This window comes from Carcharodon carcharias, chromosome 2 (genome assembly GCF_017639515.1).
Source record: "Carcharodon carcharias isolate sCarCar2 chromosome 2, sCarCar2.pri, whole genome shotgun sequence".
Lineage (NCBI taxonomy): Eukaryota > Metazoa > Chordata > Chondrichthyes > Lamniformes > Lamnidae > Carcharodon > Carcharodon carcharias.
In genome coordinates, this window is record NC_054468.1 from 72,980,328 (window position 1) to 72,994,036 (window position 13,709).

Genomic DNA, 13,709 nt, shown 5'->3' on the forward strand with positions numbered 1-13,709 from the left:
AGCGCACACCCAAGTGAAGATCCTGCACCACCTCATCTCTCGGACAACCATACTGTGAGTGCATTGTCCTGTTTTAGAGTCACCTGCCATGGACTAATTATCTCTCCTTTCTTTCATAGGCACCACTGGAAAGTGCCTGACGATACTCACAAGCTGGGCCCTCAGCTCCTGTCCCGATGACACCTAAGATGAGGAACCAGAGGAGAGCACCATAGAAGACCCATCATAGTGCTCACCCACACTTTCCAGCAGTGCAGAGAAACACACCTCAGTGGGACCTAGTTCCAGAGCAGCCTCGGGGTCACAATCTGTTGCCATAGCACACAATCTGATCCACAGCAGGTGGAGGCAGAGACATCTGAGGTCACTGGCACTTGGAGTGTTGGAAGCCAGGAATCTGTGGAGTCCAAGTCAGATGACGAGCCTCAGGACTCGGTCCTAAATCAGCTGGTGGAACTGCAGTGACAGTCACGGGAACATCAGGAAGAGATGTCAGCTGCATTCCCCGGATTACAACAGATGATGGATTCCATCCATATTCAGTCTGAGGTGATAGTGCCAGCATGTCAGCGTACTGAGGTCAACGGTGATAGGATGGCGGCTGCCATGGAGACCTTGGTCCAGGACATTGATGCTCCACTGTTGCAGCAGCACTCCATCACTATAACCATTGGTGGCATCCATTAGTGGCTATGCAAGAGGGGGACGGGGAACCTCAATCTCACTCCAGCTGCCCCTTCTACTCAAGGAGTAAGCTAGGGGCCCTCGAGCACCCATAGGGAGGAGGACCAGCAGCTGGTCACCCCGGGGCCATGCACCCAGTTGGCTCCAGGACTATTTGGCTGATCCCGGTCCCCTTTTCCTGTGACCCCATCACCTCCAGCTCCACAGGCTGAGGAGGGTGCACCTGTCACACAGTAGGGCACCCAAAACAGGCCAGCGCCCTCCATCCAGGTCTCTGCCCACTAAAGTCATCACAGCCAACATGGCGTAGTGATCAGCAGGCTGCCTGCACCTCTGCTGTGGATGAGGGAGGAGCACCAAGACGTAGTAATAGGGTTAGGAAAGTTAAAACTTAGGAGCACAACGGTGACATGGGTATTCACAACATTTATATAATGTTCACGAGTATAAATAGAATCATACCCATTTCACATCCCATCTTGTCTTGCCTCCTTTTTATGATGAGCTGTATTGCTGTCAGTCATGTGGGATACCATGGTGTCTCCCACACGAGTGCATTCGATGACACCCTGCAACTATGGGAATCTAGAAATCTCAGCAAAGCTCAGTGCTCTGGCAGGCCGGCTTGCTTGATCTCTGTAGAAGTTGATGTAATTGTGGGCCTTGGCAAAAAGGGTGTCCATGACCTCATGTATTTGTGAGTGGATACTTGAGAGATCCCGCAGAGGTCCCCATTAGAGCCCTGGAAGGAGCCACTCGCATAGAAGTTCAGTGTGGCCATTACTTTCAGAGCCGCTGGTAATGGAAGCCCTCCCAGTCCCCATGGTGCCAATTCCTGAAGAATGTGGCAAACGTGAGTCACCAGATCCCTGGACATGCGAAGGCACCGGCAACACGATCTCTCGCTCATCTGGAAGTAAGACATGTGAGATCTGTAAGCCCTTGATCTTGCGAATCGCCCCGGCAAGACATTTCTGTGAGCCTCATCCTCTGCGTCCGGGGGGACCCTGCTGCTCCTTGGCCTTGAAGGTTTTGCTCCACCCTTTGGTGAGCCGGGTGTCTCCTTTTCAATCTTCTCCTCCTCTCCTGCCTGTATATGATTATGCAGTTGCAATAAACCCAGGCTCTACCTTCCTGGTGGCCTCCCCTCTGCAGCATCGATGAGAATCAGACCAGAGTCAGCTTTAGCCTCCAAAGGTCCTATTTCTGTAAATAACTCGTCAGTGACTGTGGGTTCAAGGGCTTTGTTCCAGTGTCAGCAACTATGGCCAGGCACTTGTGTGTGCTGCTTTCAGCCCAGGCGCTGGAATCCTCATTCACTGCACTCTAATACTACACTAGAGTAAACATGAGGGAAAATGTTTAGTCAGGAAATTAGATGATTTGAGGGGAGCCTGAGACTTCTGACACATAACTGAAGCTTGTCCAGTCGCCCAAAGGCTCTGGAGTTCGTTATCGCTCTGGGGAATTTCCACGTTGTGAACAAGGGGTTAATATAAGGAGATCAATTAGTGTCACTTAGCGGGATTAGTCCTACATGAGCACATATCATTGCTTCACTTTCCTGATTCCCTGCATTGTCATTAAAAGGCTCCCACCATGTCTCAGCTGTGCATCTCTCCTCATTTGGGAATACACAGTTCAGTTGGTGCCCCTTTAATCGTGCCCCCAGTGCATGCACCTGTCCTCCAATCCGTCCTCTGAGCCCTCACCAGCAGAGTTACCCCTCATTTTAATTTTGTATTGCGCCATCGCTGCAGGTTGGAAGATGGTGGTGTTAAGCTCTCACTACTTCTCCCATCATCGCAGAGGAGCTTAAGGTTAGGTTTCCCTCCCTCAGACCTCTCAATCCTCCTCCTGTATTCCTTAATCCAGTTGTGATTGTGGTGGATATCCGTTTGTTAGCCCCTGCACATTTTGAGGTGGATGTGCCTATGCCCCGTGTGGACCTCACCCCTCCCCCATCTTGTGACCACTTGCAGTTAAACATATACCCCCGACACATCCTCAGATACCGCCACAATGCCTTTTCCCCATTTGTTGGCTGCAGCTGCCTCACCTGACTAGTGTGCCATCTGCGGGCCCGGTATTATGCCAGAAACCCCACAGCCTGAGGCGTGTGATGTTATGACAAAGCCCTGCTCACAACATGCTGGGCATGACTGAGACTGGGCTGACATGCCCTCCTCTCCCTGGACTGGGACAAGGACAGTCTTTGCAAACTCAATAATATAAACTGAGGTGCTTCTTCACTTTGCGATCCTCCCATTCTGGTCTGATGCCATAAGAACTTTTTTTTTGCAGTCTGGGGTAGGGGTAGACTTAAAATTTGCTGCCTGGGTCTGAAACTGATGTTAAGGAATTGGCTATGTTGAGAAAAATACCTTGTCTTTTATTTCGGTTGACTTCCTAAAAAAGAAAACAAGGCAGTTTCTGTAATATGCAGGTGATTCACTAGGCCAGTTTTACTCTTGAGTGGCAGTTTGAAAATCTATCCCGTGGTCTCTAACTGCAGCAGGGTCATCACTGTTCGAATGACAGTACACTCATGGAAGGTTAAAAAAAAAACAAGATCCATTTTCATCCTGAGAGCATGAGAAGTTGGAATTGCATACGTTTGACAGGAATTTTTGCAACATGGTCTCTGTGTCATTGTACTAAACAGCGCTCATTATACTCCGGCATTTAAATTTCCTCTTTGTCACTTCTCTTGTATAATTTCAAAGTCATGGTCAGTTCTGTTTTTTACATTAAAATTGCTGCCCACGTATTGATACGGCAGTGATTGAACGGCACTCTAGGTGGTCAAGAGTGATGGACATCAAACATACCTCTAATCTCATCTTCATCCAACATGACCTCATGCCAGGCCAGGCTCCCCATGTGGAAAATAATAGTCATAAAACCTGGATGATTTTATTTTAATTTCCCTTTCCCACAACTCCAGGCCCTGGGCTCCTGAGCATGTTTTGTGGTGCTCCAACCTTTGCCATGGGTGAGATCAACAAACTCTGCACTGAGGATTAAACTTTGCAGCAGTACTAATCTGCCAGGACAGTTACAATATTTCTATCTGTGGTTAGATGATTGATCCCTGATTGCAATGTACTGTAAAGAATAAGAAATACCTTTGTGCTTGGTGTGCAGGCTCGGCAGGGACAGTCGGGAAGCCGACTGCCACCCATGATCGGGCCTAAAAGGCAATTTCACGCTGGCAGGCCAATTAAGGCCAACCTGGCGTGAAACATGAGTGGCAGCGCGGGCCCAGAGGGGCGGGGGCAAGCAGGACTAGCACAGCCTTCGCGCATGCGCGCTACATAATCTCCAAGTCAGAGAGCTGCCTCGGGGAGATTAACTGATTTCCCCTCATGTGACTGTGTCATGTGAGCAAATATATGTTATTAATGAAAAAATAGAGATTTTTGATTTTTATTTGCTTTTGGATGAGGTTTCCAAAAAAGTGCAAAGACCGCTTGGCCTTTTCGCCTGCCCGCCAACCGTAAGGTTGGACAGGCAGCAAGAAATTTCTTTTAATTAACTTTTCAATGGCCTTAATCGGCCTTTTAATTGTCAGGTGTACTGCCGACTCTGGCGCGCGCATGCCGACCGAAATATCGCGCACGCCTGACATCATCGCACATCATTTTACTTTCAGTTGGGTGCGTGCCTGCCCGCCAAGCAAAAAATTTTACCCCTGGTGGTGAGTACAGGATAGTCTGGTAATCTAACCTTTGGTTTTGGATAATATCAAAGAGCTATCACCACGTTGAGCAGTTTATAACCCTCTGAACTCCGGAGACAAGAGAACCATTTTCCAATCATTCCCTGCTATCTATTAGAAAGTATGCTTTATATATATAAATGGGTTCTTGATATATGGTCTGTTTTTATGCCAACATTAGTTGTTAGTGTCAATGCTATCAATCTGTCCTCCATGAGTTGATACACTTCTTGCACAAAAAGATAAGCAATTTGAAAATGACAGCAGGTGTTTTGGAAATCATCAGTATTGAATGGAGTTACATTCTGCTTTTGCGTGTACTTTTTTTTCCAAATAAGAGTGCTTTATGAATATTACAACCTTGAGACAGCAATCCAGCAGATTTTGAATTTTTTTTCAGTTGCTAAATGTTTTAGTTTATGTGGTAATTTGACTGAGACTTATTCCCCACATTTATATTTCTGACATTGCAGTAACTCCCTGCAGATGCATACAAGTGGCATGATGGAATTTACATTTGAAGATGTAAAATTGTCCAAATAATCTAATTATGATTCTCTTGATGGTAGGATGGAGTTGTAAAAAAAGCATACAAAAGATTGTGGCTGCAAAATTGGACAGACCTGAAAGCTGGATCCAAGATCCTGATGCGAGATTGCCCCATGCCTGATGCTGCCAATGCAGGCAATGTGCAATGTTGCCTGCTAATTTAAGTAGCTGTAGTGTGCAGCCACTCAAACAATGTGCTTAAAGGGTAGGTGCATTGTGGGTGGGGAAAGTGCTGGAAGTTATTCTAAACATGATTTTGCTTTGGGGAGAAAACAATAATGACACAACATGGCAATTGTTGGCTACAAGGTTTTCTGATGCTGTATTAGGTGTTTTGCTGCACAAAGTTGAGAGAAGAGATGTTGCCTATCCACACGAGACCAGGAAACCCTTCCAGCGTGTGCCTGGAATCTTAGGCCTCGAGGACCTGGATGCAGTGCTGGAGATGCACGAGTGATCAAAGGCAGTGAATGCATTTTCAAAAGCGACATTCAACCAACTGTACAGTTAGCCTAAGCACAGCTCAATGCACCACAACCCCATAACTCACCTATCAATGATCTCTATTAATCACATTTGCGCCACATAAGTGTCAGACAATGACCATCTCCAACAAGAGAAAATCCAACCACTGCCCCTCGATGTTCAGTGGCATTACCATCACTGAATCCTGCACTAGCAACATCCTCGAGGTTACCATTGACCAGAAACTGAACTGGAATAGCCATATAGATACCGTGGCTACAAGAGCTAGGAATCCTGCAATAAGTAACTCACCTCCTGACTCCCCAAAGCCTGTCCACTATCTACAAGGCACAATTCAGGAGTACGATGGAATACTTCCCACTTGCCTGGATGAGTGCAACTCCCACAACACTCGAAGCTCGACACCGTCCAGGACAAAGCAGCCCGCTTGATTGGCACTACATCCACAAACATTTATACTCTCCACCACTGACGCACAGTAGCAGCAGTGTGAACCATCTGCAAGATGCACTGCAGGAATTCACCAAGGCTCCTTCAACAGCACCTTCCAAACCCACGACCACTACCATCTAGAAGGACAAGGCCAGCAGAGAGATCGGAACACCACCAACTGGAAGTTCCCCTCCAAGTCACTCACCACCCTGACTTGGAACTATATCGCCGTTCCTTCACTGCAGCTGGGTCAAAATCCTGGAACTCTCTCCATAACAACACTGTGTGTATCTACACCACATGAACTGCAGCAGTTCAAGAAGGCAGCTCACCACCACCTTCTCAAGGGCAACTAGGGATGGGCAACAAATGCTGGCCCAGCCAGTAAGCTCAGATCCCATGAATGAATAATGAAAAAAACAACTCCTATGTATTGCTCATAGCTTCACTTCACCCTCACACATTAGGTACTGCTGGAAGCCTGACACCCACATACAGCTTTCACACAGTGCCAGCTTTGCAACTGCACAGGCACATCACCCAAATATACTGCACTACGTTCACTAACACATTTCATTCTCTCTCTCTCTCTGTCTCTCGTAGGACAAGGAATCACATAGCTGGAGGCAGTGAGTTCTAACTGGTAAGAGACAGGCATGGCTGCATGTCCTGCTCCCCATGGAGGAGACGGTGCTGGTCATTATTGGCATGGTTATGACTGAGACAATGGCCAGTGGCAGTCAGAAACCATTGAAGATGATGGTATCCTCATACCTAATCCACCTTCTCACAAACTACGTCCCTTATCCCACAATCTCTCCTGTGTTTCAAGCTGAAGGTGGTGTAAGCCCCACTCTTGCTTATTCCCTTACCTTCACCACGCCCTTACCCTTGTGCCTTTCTCCTTTCAGATACCTAATTACCCAAACCGGGCCAGGCAATGATGGAAGATCAAGAAGAGAGTGATGAAGATGAAACACTGTCACTCACTCCTGCACTCACAATCATCAGTTCAAACACTGACAGGTTTAGCTGTGCAAGGTTGAGAGAGGGCATGAGTTGGAGAGATCCGCTCCAAAATGTCAGCACGGGCATCAGATCGGTATTACACACTGATTGATGTCATGATCTGTCTACTCTACATACTTCCAGTGTATGCTTTCTGTGTGTGTGCAAACACCCTCGTCAAAATGGCGTCCAATCAGAAGTGTGCATGCACCATAGATGCCATTGAAGGCTAAACAAAATGCTTAGTGCTGAAAATATGGGGGCTATGGAGCCAAATTTCGCAGCCTCTAAGTTTCACTAGTTGCTTTAAATATTGGGAAATAAATGGGAAAGTACGACATCAAACTGGCTTGGTTGAGTTGAGATATGCTTACAAAGTAGGATTTAGCATTACAAACCTATTAGTATTACTAGCATATAAACAGTTAATGTCTTCATCTGAATTTATTCCTGTTTTTATCTTGAGTGTTAACACAATTATTTAAAATGGATTATGCCTTTACTAGAATGACTGAGTTATAAGCTGACAGATGAAGCATCACTTGTGAGGAAAGAAATTTCAGTGCTGAAGTGTGTTTTTTTTTCCCTTATTGACTTTATGGTGTTTTGTAGTGGTCACCTTGTCAAGAGACTGCTATGATTTATACGTTAAGTATAATTATCGCTGACAGGTTTGCTTTTAGTATTTTGTTATGCAATTTTATCTATAGTTGTTGTGCAATCAGCATGCTGATCATAATTGTTACAATTTAGGGACATTGAAACAGTTCTAAAGGAAGACAGAGAAAAGTTGAAAATGATGCAGAGAAACCAACCCAAATTCACGGAGGACCAGAAAAAAGAGCTTTCTGAAGTATTTCCCTGGTTTAAGACAACTATGCTACCAAAGACCTTGGAGATCACAGTAAGTATTTTTTTTTTCCAAATTTCCTTAATTTAGTTTGGTAGTAAAAGTGAATTATGTCCACCCATTTTCTCACCTGCCCATATTCAGTGCTTTCAGATAAAGCATAGTACAGCCAGTGTTCCAGTAAGGTTCCCTCCTTTCTGTCCCAACAATATACCTTAAAACTAATCTCTTAACATAAGAAATAGGAGCAGGGGTAAGCCATTTGGCCCCTCAAGCCTCCACCAGTCAAGAAGATCATGGTTTTTCTGATGTGGTCTTAAAATGCATTTTCATACCTGTCTTCCTTAACCCTTGACTCCCTTGTCAATCAAAAATCTTTCCAACTCCACCTTGAATAGATTCAATGACCCAGTCTTTACTGCTCTCTGGAGAAGAGAATTCCAAAACACTAATGACCTTCTGAGTGAAAAAAATCCTCCTCATCTCCTTCTTAAATGGGACAACCCTGCTTTTAAAACTGTGCCCCCAAGTTCTAGATTCCCCCAGGAGGGGAAACATCCTCTCAGCATCTACCCTGCCAAGCTCCCTCAGAATCTTATATGTCAATAAGATCACCTCACATTCTTCTAAATTCCAATGAGTGTAGGCCCTACCTAATCAACCTTTCCTCATAAGTCAAACTCATCATCCCAGGAATCAGCTAACCTTCTCTGAACTGCTCCCAATGCAAGTATATATCCTTCCTTTGTGATCAAAACAGTACACAGTACACTAGGTGTGGTCTCATTAAAGCCAACATTCCATTTGCCTTAATTACTTGCTGTACCTGCATGCTGACTTTTTGTGATTCGTGTACAAGAACACCTGGATCCCTCTATACCGCAGCATTCTGTAGTATTTTTTAAAAAAATAATATTCTGCTTTTCTATTCTTTCTGCCAAAGTGGACAACCTTGCATTTTCCCACATCATACTCCACCTGCCAACTTTTTTCCCATTCACCTTAACCTACCTATATTCCTTTGCAGACTCTTTGTATCCTCCTCACAACTTGTTTTCCTACCTATCTTTGTATCGTAGTAAATCTGGCTACAATAAAATCTGTCCCTTTGTCCAAATCATTAACATAGATTGTAAATTGTTGAGGCCTCAGTTTGCCAATCTAAAATGATCCATTTATCCCAATTCTGTTTTTTGTTAGGTGGCCAATCCTCTATCCATGTTGATATATATAGGAGCTGAGATATATGCACATGCATATATAAATAATATATACATATACTATTTAGACCAAGGCTGTATTGATGTCATGAGCTAAGTGGCCCTGGTAGAATCCAAACCAAGTGTCATTGAGCAGGTTATTGCTGAATAACTGCTGCTTGATAGTACTGTCGACGACATTTTCCATCACTCTTGGTTATCAAGAGTAGATTGATGGGGCAGTAATTGGCTGGGATGGATTTGCCCTGCTTTTTGTAGACAGGACATACTGGGACAATTTTCCACATTGCTAGGTAGATGCCAGTGTTGTAGCTGTGCTGGAATAGTTTGGCTAGTGGTGCAGCTAGTTCTGGAGCATAAGTCTTCAGTACTATTGCTGGAATGTTATCAGTGCCCTTAGTCCTTATAGTGTTCAGTGCCTTCAGCTGTTTCTTAATATCACATGGAGTGAATTGAATTGGCTGAAGACTGGCATCTGTCTCGCTGGGGACCTTGAGAGGAAGCCAGGATGAATCATCCACCCGACACTTCTGTTTGATGGTTACAAATGCTGCAGCCTTGTCTTTTGCACTTATGTGCTGGGCTCCCCCATCGTTGAGGTTGGCGATATTTGTGGAGCCAGCCACCTCCTGTTAGTTGTTTCATTGTCCACTACCATTCACAACTGGATGTGGCAGGACTACAGGACTTGGATCTGATCCGTTGGTTGCGGAATTGCTTAACTTTGTCATTTGCACGCTGCTTCTGCTGTTTGGCATACAAGTTGTCCTGTGTTGTAGCTTCACCAGGTTGGCCCCTCATTTTGAGGTATGCCTGGTGCTGCTCCTGGCATGCCCTCCTGCACTCTTCGTTGAACATTGGGAACCACCTCTCTTCCCTTTTGCTTGATTTGGGGTGCTTCCCTTTAAAGCCAGCTCCTAAAGATACAGTCAGCAGCCGCTTCCTTAATGAGTGCAGCTCCCTTTTAAGGGGACCAGACTGCCTTTAAGAGTTGCAGGCTCACTGCAACATGAGCTAGCCATGCATGTTGCTGGACCCCTCCAACATTTAACCAGCCAGCAGCATTTGCCGTACTCAGCTGAACACTGCAATCATGGAAATGAGAAGGTAGCACAAAGTTTGAGTGCTGGCTGCCTTAATAGGACAAAGTGTGAACTGATTGCAGATTGCGACCTCCATGCTTAAAAATAGACGTAAAATCAATTTTTGACCCAAACATTCTGGAAATATTCTGGTCAGTTAGGATCTGTGGAGAGAGAGAGAAACAGAGCTAATGTTTCAGCTCACTGATTTTTCATCAGAACTAGAAGAAGTTAAAAATTTCACATCCAACCATCTACCCTGTTTAAGAACATAAGAAGTAGGAGCAGGAGTAGACCACGTGGCCCATGGAGCTTGCGCCACCATTCACTATGATCACAGCTGATCTTGGGCTTCAACTCCATTTTCCCACGTGCTCCTCACATCCCGAGAGACCAAAACTCTGGCTGTCTAAACCTTAGAAATAATTTAATTATTTCTTCTATCCCAATTTTCCTTAGTTTTGCACTCGCTCAAAAACAGTTAAATCTCTCCTGTTCTGATGGTAGATCATTAACCTGAAATGTTTCTCACTCCACAAATGCTGCCTGATGTGGAGTGTTTCTGGCACTTACTGTTTTTTCTTTACTTAAATGTTTTTTGTTTTGTCCTAAAACATACCAAACTAAAGATAGGTAGAATATTTCGATATTTGGTCTGATTCTAAGAAATCTTCAGTCTGATGTTTTGACCATCAATTTGAAAACTTCAGTTCTAATGTCAAAATTCAAATTTGGACCCAAGCATCACAACCTGTTTTAATTTGCGGTGTACATAGATGATGGATTTTGCATGAGAAATATGGTCATCTCACCATAGCAATGCTGCAGGTCTGGTTCCACAATTGTGTTGAAATTTCCGCAACATTCTGAATTCTTTTCTATGAAAAAGGTCTTCTTTTAAGAAGAAATTGAGGTTTTACAAGTTCTACTTGTAAACCATTATTCATCGTTCCTGGGCCAAAATCCTGGAACAAACATTCTCTCCCCCCCCCCCCCCCCACCGCCCCAAACAGCATAGTGGGATTACTTTCACCATATGAACTACAGCAGCTCAAGAAGGTGGCTCACCACCACCTTCTCAAGGGAGTTTAGGGATGGGCAATTAATGCTGACCTTGCCATTGACACCCATATCCTGTGAATAAATAAATGGATCAAACAGGAGTAATTACTCCACTTCTCTGTAGAGAACACAATCAAAAATGCCATAAGATTACAGTTTCATCTGATTTCTTATGGAGTGCAGTTGTTCATGCTTCAGGTAGTTAGTCTGTGAAATGCATTAGTTCGAATGCACAAAAAAATCACTGTTTAAACATTGAGAATTGGATCTGCTTGATAGAAATCAAGGGAGAAAAATAAATTTTGATAAATGAAAAATAAATTGACTGATACTAGAACTGGTTGCACTGCTTATTGACAAATAATGGAATATAAGAAATGATGAACAGGTTTATTAAACGTATCTGTATGTAAGGAGAATGGTGCTGATCAAATAGAACCACATATGGTTCAGACAGGCATAGGATTTTGCTGCAGTGTTGGAGAAGCAGCCAATGCACTTGTTGATTTATTTTGCAAGGTTTATTCCAACACTATAGAGCTAACGGACAAATAACTATAAGGTCGGCAGCTTTTTAAAACAGACAAAGTTAAATATCACCATGGGCCCAGATGATTCATTTTTTACATGAATCTGATCTTGGTGTCAACAAACCTTTTTTTGATTACTAATTATGGAATTAATTTTGGGTTGGCCAAAAACGGGCAGGTGTCCAGTTTACTAAATTCAGCAAGCGTGTTCTCTCTGAACAATTAAAACATGTAAAGACTGAAAGAAAAGAGATGGAGAAGACAAAATATTTTAAAAGAATTGTAATCTTTCATTCTAAAATATGATTTTGGTTGGCAGTGGATTTAAGATATAGAATTGCATCAGTGATTTGGTTTATATTGAATTCTAACTCTTGTTAATTTAGGATTTGGTTTGCTGGGAGAAAAATGTGTCACAAAGCAACTCAATGACATTTGATGCAGAAATCCATAATCTAGAGTTAAATGGATTGATGGAACCAAGCCACGATGTTGGCTATCAGCCCTTGAACTTTGCAACTGAAGAGCAAAAACATGCAGAAATAGCAGTCACTAATCTGGAAATAGCAACAAGCACATTTGGAAAGTCTGCAAGCTGAAAGTTTTTGGACTTGGCAAAAGGACTTCTGCTGAATAGGTATGAATGCCCAAAACTCTTTTTTGGGAGTTTCAAGAAATTGCATCGCACTTAACTGAAATGTTCAAGCTGAAGAAAAGTGCAAGATTTATGGAACTTTTTTTAAGCGGAGGTATTTAAAAGCATAAGATGTGTTGCTTCAAGTTGAATTATTTCTAAATGTAACTGCAGTTTTTAATATATATTTGTGGAGTCTGGTGTTATTGTACCTGACAAACCTTTAAGTATCTATGTCTATTGTAAATGAGGCACTAGTATTTCTGAATGTATCTAGTCTTTTTGCTGTTAATCATAAAACTATTTTGACAGTCAATTGTTTATGTATTAATTTCACCATATAGTTAAATATTCTTGTGGAATTTTGTAATATCTTTTACAAAATATGCTATCTAGTTGCATTAAATTTGTAGTGGGTTGGGTGGGAAAGAGCTTTGTTTCATGAAATTAAATATTTTAACAATATTCCAATGGTTGGAAATGTACACGGCGATGACTGGATACTTGGTGATGAGCTATAAGTGTAATTGTGATTTCAACTGGTGTACAAGCAGATCCCTGAATTTGGACAATCAACTGTAGCCTTTAACTCAGTCATTCTAATTCTGGATCTTCATTGGATCTTAATTGGAATATGCACCAAAGCTGGTATTTTGAACATTGGACCTCTTTGGAACGGACAAGCAAGATGTACAACAGCGAACATTTAGAGAAGTGTAATTACAGTGACACACCAATTCAGAACCAAAGAAATAAACAGTGGACCCAAGAAAGGCTAAAGTAAACAAAAATGAAACGTGGATAATTTTTCCAATCTTAGAACCCACAGGACAAGGAACAGTCCAGTGCTTCGTTAGATTCCCTCCTAAATATTGTGTTCTAGCAGTTGTGAAAGAAGTACAGTCATGAAGCAGTTGTGTATTTGAGGTAGTATGATGTGGGACTTAACTCTGCACAATGTCACATCACAAGGTGTAAACAGTGTTTTACCAATTTATAAACTTTCTAGCTTAGATTTTTTAAAAAGTCTTGTTTTCATAAAACATCCTAATTGTCAGCTTTCCTTATGGAAATTTAAACTTTATGTATAACTTGTCCATAAATGCTAGGAATTTTATAAGTTATCTCAAATAACATTAATGTGATGTGAAATGTGATAATTTTATAAAATGGTGTTCTACAATTTGCCTTATTTGACATTGGGTAGCATAATTAAGATATTAGATGTTAATTTATACTCCCATGTCTGGGGTTTCCGGGCAAGAATGCAGATATAAGGAAGGAATTCCAGATACTTGCTGATCTGTAGGATTTCTAGTGTCCAATAAAATTGGAAGTTTTACTGTAGTGTGTGCAATATCTCTTGGTCACGCACCTAAAGCACAGGCATGTGAATTATGCACTGCAGCTATTTCTATTGGCTGCTGTGCTCCTACTCTTGGCCAGTTTAC

At 42.9% G+C, this 13,709-nt stretch overlaps 1 protein-coding gene across 1 annotated transcript in view; it reads left to right on the forward strand.

The window, feature by feature from the left end:
* Positions 1-12,624, forward strand: part of per2 (period circadian clock 2) — a 76,045-nt gene extending 63,421 nt beyond the window's left edge. The window contains exons 22-23 of the mRNA XM_041213982.1: positions 7,634-7,784; positions 12,011-12,624. Of these exons, the coding sequence (XP_041069916.1) occupies positions 7,634-7,784; positions 12,011-12,223 (364 nt within the window). The 3' untranslated portion in view covers positions 12,224-12,624. The remainder of the gene's footprint in view (positions 1-7,633; positions 7,785-12,010) is intronic.
* Positions 12,625-13,709: the final 1,085 nt, after the last annotated feature.